A 6705-nucleotide genomic window follows, 5' to 3' on the forward strand; every position below is an offset into this window, starting at 1 on the left:
AGCAGACGGCATGCCGATGCTGAATACCTTATGATCAACATACTGAAGTCAGCGGCGGTAAAACAATCTTTTCAAGGAACCATATCCTTGGGCTACAACTACGACCTACGGTGCAGCCGTTGAAGCCACTCACACACACACACACACACACACATAGTCAAGATTTTTTTATTTATGTTATTGGTGCCTGCTTGCATGGACACTGCCCACTCTGGACACACACACACACACACACCCAGCAGGAGTGCTCCTTCAGTCAACATCCCACAGTCGCTTTGTCAACATCCGCGCGGGCCGTAGCGGGTCACGCAGACATCCAGCCTCACGAAGCCAACAGGCTGCCAGTCAGTAGGGCCTCTGTGCTGTGTGCAGCAGTACTGCGGCGGAACGGGCCTCGGCGTTGCACACAGTACACCGTGTTCACTTCTCAGAAGTAGGACCGCTCCCAGAGGCTTGCATTAAAATTCCTTGAAATCCGTAAGTAGGTTTTGTTCTTTGTTTACGTCGTGTCAGCCTCCCTGAAGTAATAATCTTGTTTGTGTTTTGTGCCGTTTTTTCTGTCCCACAGGGGGGATCCCAGTCTAGTGAAGCTTAATGTTGCTATAACCTGCGGTTATCTACTCTACGGTATGTGTGTGTGTGTGTGTGTGCGCGCGTCTCTACGGTGAGCCGCCTCCCTGTTATCGTTTTCCATCTGTCTTCGAATCGAATATGAAACAGTCGTCGGTTGTCCTTTCATTTGGATTGGCTGTATTGCTCCATCAGTGTGCAGGGTGTGTTCATGGCCTCGTGTCCCCTGTGTGCTGTGCAGACCTGGTGCTGCTGGCCGAACTGAGCACCATGGGGGACGGCTTCTTCATCTGTCACCACCTGGCGGCGCTCTACGCTTACGGCTACGTCCTGGTGAGAAGGCGGCTCCTTCCACAACTGAAGGATGCTTTTCCTCCGGCTTTGAGGCTTACGTTTATAGATGTGTATAGCGTTTTGTTTGTTTATATATTTGTGCGAAAACATTAACGCTTTTCCTTTTTTTTTTTTTGTGTCATCTTCTCCTCAGACTCGCGGCGTGCTTCCATATTTTGCCAACTTCCGCCTCATTTCAGAACTATCGACGCCTTTGTGAACCAAGGTACCCCAGCTTGCAGCTCGCTCACTTTTCCTTTCCACGTACTTTATTATTAAGGCGCTCTTGCGATTCTGACTTAACGGACCTCATACAAACTGGTAATGCAAACTCTTCCTCTCATCATCCTCTTCTCTCCCCCTCTCATCCTTCCTCCTCTCCTCCGTCCTCTTCTCTCACCTCTCCTCCATCCTCCTCCTCTCCTCCATCCTCTTCTCTCCTCCATTCCATCTCTCCCCTCCTCTCCTCCATCCTCCTCTTCTCCTCCTCTCCTCCATCCCTCTCTCCTCCATCTCTCCCTCCTCTCTCCATCCTCTTCTCCTTCTCTCCTCCATCCTCTTCCCCTCCTCTCCTCCATCCTCTTCCCCTCCTGTCCTCCATCCTCCTCTTCTCCTCCTCTCCTCCATCCTCTTCTCTCCTCCATCCTCTTCCCCTCCTCTCTCATCCTCCTCTTCCCCTCCTCTCCTCCATCCTTCTCTTCCTCTTCCTCCATCCTCTTCTCTCCTCCATCCTCTTCTCTCCCCTCTCCCAGGTGGTTCTTCGAAACCCTCAAGTACCCGCGCTCCGACCGGCTGGTGTGCGCCAACGGCGTCGCATGGCGGTGGTCTTCTCGTGGTGCGCATCGTCGTCATGCCTCCCTACTGGCTGAGTCGTGTTCGCCACGTTTGGCACGCCGCGTTTCGAGCGGCTGGGCCTGGCGCGCCCAGGTGTCCTGGATCACGTCCTGCATCGCGTGGACATCCTGAACACGGTGTGGATGTACAAGATCGCCCGCGGCTGCTACAAGGTGATGAAGGGCGCCGGGCGCAAGGCCAAGGTGGAGGACGCCCCAACGGACAAGCAGAACAAAGTCAACAACCACACAGACTGAGGGACTGCAGGGAGGACGGGCAGAGGGGGGGGGAGAAATGGGGTTGTTGGTAGTGAGGTAAGGCCTCAGACCCTGGGGGGGGTGGAGCTAAGACAGAGAGGCTGGAGTATCACCCCACCGCCCTGCTCCTCACCGCCTGGGGAGCCCCGCCGACCTCCCTCCCTCAGCCTCCACACCCGCACAAACAGAAACACACACACACACACCTCGTCCTGTCCTCCCCCCCTCGCCTCCCGTGCAGGGGCGTGGGGTTGAACGGCTCCGCTTCCCGTCTCCCAGGACGAGGAGACAAACGCGCGCACACACACACCAGCTTGGTGGATCTCAATGTTTCTCACCCGTATAGACGGACTGACCAGTGACACTGCCGGCGTGGCGCCTTTCCTCCTGGACCCCCCCCCCCCCCCCCAGCATCTCTTCTCCTCCCTCCTACCCTCTTCTGTCTCTCCCGCCGCCGTCCTCTCTCTCTCTCTCTCCCCCACATCTCCTGTCCAGTCACCTGAAGTGCCTGGCTGTGATTGACAGTGAGCAAGGAGGGCGGATCTCCACGAGCTCCGACTCCAAACTCCTGTCGCTGTCCGGAAGAATCCTTCTTCCGCCTCGCCTCCCTTTCGCCGGGCTCTTGTTTCTTTCTTCGTAGTCTCCTCCTCCCTCTTCCTTTTCGGTTGCCTGTGGCATTATCCGTCCATCCACCTGCCAGGCCCACAGACCATATCCTGTGTGGCACACACACGCACCAGTTTTCGAGCGCTAGTTGTCCTCACAGGCAGGCAGCCAACCAGACAAGACACCGCAATGCCTCTACCTGCTGTGGCCTGCGTTTTATTTTTTTTATCGACACCATCCACATCACCAAACCTGTGCCCCCCACCCGGGCCAGCCGCGCCCTTACCCGCAAAACAAACATCCTCGCGCTAAATCGTCAGCTGGCTCTCTCGTTGGCTGTGTTGCCCCCTACCCCCCCCCCCCCCCCCCCCCACGGAGAGGTCCGAGCCACGCAGGCTGGTCTTCTCCTCTGTCCCAACCCAACCGCCCCCCACTATACACCCCCCCACCCCCCCGGAATCCCTCCCATGCCTGCAGCCCTATAAACTTGATTGCCCAATCCCTCCACACAAGAAGCATCACCGTGTGGTGGTCGAACCCTTGCTTTCTCCCTTCCCCGTCGAAAGGGGCTGTTGGCTTTTTAAAGTGGCGTTTAGTTACGTTCGATTCGGGGCCTTTTGTTTTAAAGGAGCTCGGCCCTCATATTTTGCGCGAGCCGAGCTCGAGATGCACTCTTTGTCCGTTCTCCGTCTGTTGCCAGCCAGCCCTCCGTCTACTGCTAGTCACCTCAGTGTCCCCCGAGTGTCCGTCTCACAAAGGCCCCTTTTAAACGTTCCTCATCATCATTCATCGTTTGTCCCACTTCTGTCTCTAAACGATCACGTTTTTGAAGGAGGGCGGGTTTTCATTTTTCAAGGTCGCGGGGATGCGATGGCGTGCGTGTGCGTGAGGTGCATTTGTGAACACCACTAGAGGTGCTCTTCCTCCTGTAGAATATCAGCCATAGGAATGCTCCCGTAGCAATAGAATGTTCCACAAAAGAGTATGATTCTATGGATAATCATAAACAAACGATCAGCTCGGCTCCGAATCCACAATCTGAGATGGACCTGACAACCGATACGCCTGTCTGTGTGTCGTCCCGCGCTGTCCCGCGCCGACTACGAACGAAATGAACGGAAATCCCCAAATCGATTCGATTTCGATTGACTCCAATCGTCCGGCGGGAACACTTGGGAGCGACGACGCTGCCCCGAGGGCGAGGTCTCCGCCACGGCCCTCCTCTCCCTCAAACGGTTCCCCCCGCGCAGGCGGCGCCCCGCTCTCGCTCCTCCCTCGACGGTCTCAATTGCATGTCCTGCGTCCGCCACGCGCCTGTCTCCCATCATCCTCACACCTCACACCCTCCAGACGATTCGGGTCGGAACCTCCCCTCCCCCGGAAACGTTGAACAAGACTTTTTCACTGTGGAATTCAAGCACACTCTGTATGGAGCAATAACCTGGGAAACACTGACCCCGTTCTCTAAGGCCTGGGGCTGATGGCAGGCTCCGCCCCGGCCGCTGGCCCTCCTCATCCCGGGGCTGATGCAGGCTCCGCCCCGGCCCGCTGGCCCTCCTCATCCCCGGGGCTGATGGCAGGCTCCGCTCCGGCCCGCTGGCCCTCCTCATCCCCGGGGCTGATGGCAGGCTCCGCCCCGGCCCGCTGGCCCTCCTCATCCCCGGGGCTGATGGCAGGCTCCGCCCCGGCCCGCTGGCCCTCCTCATCCCCGGGGCTGACGGCGCCGTGAAATGTCTCTCTTTGTACCACATAGCAGGGTACAGTACAGTGCAGTCGACTGTTGTGCCTTTTACACAAACAGGAAATGGAATGCAGTCAGGTAGATGTAAGCATGATGATGATATTTTGATGTTACGCTGCAGTTAGTGGTTTGTTTTGTTTTGTTCTTTTTCTCTTGCTATGGTAATCCCCTACTTTATTCAATATATATCTATAAATATATATATGTATACTGTATGTGTATATTTTTGTACCCTGCAAAACGAATAATCCGGCCAAGTATTATCCAAAGTCCGATCCCTGTTGGAGGGGCTTCTGTTGTGTCACAGATGACTGGAGCTGCAGGTGACTGGAGCTGCTCGTTCCCGTGGCGTTATGTCAAACGGGAAGCGACTAAAGTAAGAGGAGCATCTTTGGAACTGGGGCCAACATACAGGTTGTGAACAGTGGGGGAGGGAGGGTGAGGTGGGAGATGTAGTCTTTGTTGACGTGCAGCCGTAGTTCTGCAGTTGCTTTGGCCGGAGAGGCTGGCGAGGCCCGGTTCTCCTATCAGGGTCCTCTGACACTGTAAGCTGTGAATAGAGCACAACTGGACTGTTCGGTTGTTCAGGAGATTCGAATGGTTTACCAATAAACACACATACTTATGGATCGGTGAGGTTCTCAGTGCCGGCGTGGCAACTGGCATGGCTTCCTCGTCGTGTCTTTAAGCCCACACAGGGCATATTGACCGATAGGATTTGTGTACCTATCGACTTGGGCGTGTCTACCTCTGGTACGACGGGCATCTAATAGACACTGAGAGGAATGTTGGAAATCTTCTTGAACACGAAATAGAAATGCTACTGATTGGACAATGTAGTGTTTGTGGTGAGGATTTCCCTATTGAGAGAAACATGAAATCAATATAAAAATCGTCAGAACAATGTTTTAACCATGAAAATGATCCTGGATGATTGTTGAACCTCGCTGTAAATGTCGATTTTTGAGCACCAAGCCCCCATTTATTACGAGTACTCTCGTATCAAAACAACCTTGTTGCCTTGGAGTCACCAGAGAGGCCTGTGTACGTAGAAGTTACCAAGGACTTCAAGAGACGGATGCTAAGAAAAAAAAACTTGTTAATCTAACATAAGAAGAAATTATGATGAAAGTAGACAAAGTGATCAAAAAAAAAAAACTGATCAAATAAACGGCCAGTGAAGTTTTTATGTAATTGTTGTTTTTTTCCTTTTTTTTTTTCTTTTTTTTTCTTCCTCTTAAAATGCAATGCAATTTCATCTTGTTTCCTGGAGCTTGTAATGGGAAGAGAACACTACAGTCACCCCAGGCCTTGTCTCTGTCCCAGCACCAGGAGACTCCCAGATTGTATCGACTACAATGACCACTACTAATGATGTAATTGTAGCGCTGAAAGTTGAGACTTACTTGAAGGTTTTGTGCTTCAATAAAATTTTAAGACTGACCTTTTGTCCGAAGCTTCCGTCAGACTGCGGCTGTCTGACCTTATAGAGGTCAGATATTCAGACGCGAGTACAGACGCGCCAGCGTTCTGCAGTTAGAGAGCTGGATGATTAAAGGAAAGAGAGAGATGGAGGGGAGGGAGGGAGGGAGGGAGGGGAGGGAGGGAGGGAGGTAGAGGGGTGCGTGTAAGCCACTGTTTGACTCTGATAGAGTCCAGCACTGCTGCGTGTGTGTGTGTGTTTGTGCGTGTGTGTGTGTTTTGGGGTGGGGGGCCGGACAACCCAGAGGCTGGGTCACAGAAGGAACCATGAGAGTTTTACCAAAAATGGTCATACAACACAGACTCAATGAAAATCCCTTCTGCTACTACTCACTCATTACACACACCTCCACACACACACGCACACACCGGCCCCAGCACACCAGCAGTACAAGGTTTCAGAAGACGAGGCACATACCGTCTCTCATTACGAAAACACACAGGCTGAACTTCCACATACATGGATAATTGTACACACGCAAGCGTAGTCAAATACATCTGGGTTGTGATTCTTTTCAGATGATTCGATAATCGGTCGAATGTCTGAGGTCTAAAATATTTAGTCGTGTGTTGAAATGTCTGGCGAAGTCTATCGAAACTTCATATCTCCTCCCAATAACCCTCAGAGTTGATCTATTCCTGACTCATTTTCATTTCCTCCCTTCTTTCAACCAGCACGACTGAGATATAATGTTACCTATGAATAAATTATATTATTAAGATTGCTGAAGAGTTATTTATACAGAGACCCCCCCCCCCCCCCCCCCTGCCCGACAACAAAAAAACAACTCTGAAATCTGCATTCCAGACAACTTAGAGCCTATAAACAGAGCTGATTTTACGAGGTACAGTACTTGAACCCTCCAGCTTTCACTAGCGATG

At 52.7% G+C, this 6705-nt stretch overlaps 1 protein-coding gene across 1 annotated transcript in view; it reads left to right on the forward strand.

The window, feature by feature from the left end:
• Positions 1-2015, forward strand: part of tlcd4b (TLC domain containing 4b) — an 8846-nt gene extending 6831 nt beyond the window's left edge. Inside the window, 8 exon segments of the mRNA XM_062454301.1 lie at positions 569-627; positions 812-903; positions 1058-1118; positions 1643-1724; positions 1726-1774; positions 1776-1823; positions 1825-1855; positions 1858-2015. Coding sequence (XP_062310285.1) covers positions 569-627; positions 812-903; positions 1058-1118; positions 1643-1724; positions 1726-1774; positions 1776-1823; positions 1825-1855; positions 1858-1994 — 559 coding nt within the window. The 3' untranslated portion in view covers positions 1995-2015.
• Positions 2016-6705: the final 4690 nt, after the last annotated feature.

The sequence above is a fragment of the Osmerus eperlanus genome, chromosome 2, assembly GCF_963692335.1.
Source record: "Osmerus eperlanus chromosome 2, fOsmEpe2.1, whole genome shotgun sequence".
Classification (NCBI taxonomy): Eukaryota; Metazoa; Chordata; class Actinopteri; order Osmeriformes; family Osmeridae; genus Osmerus; species Osmerus eperlanus.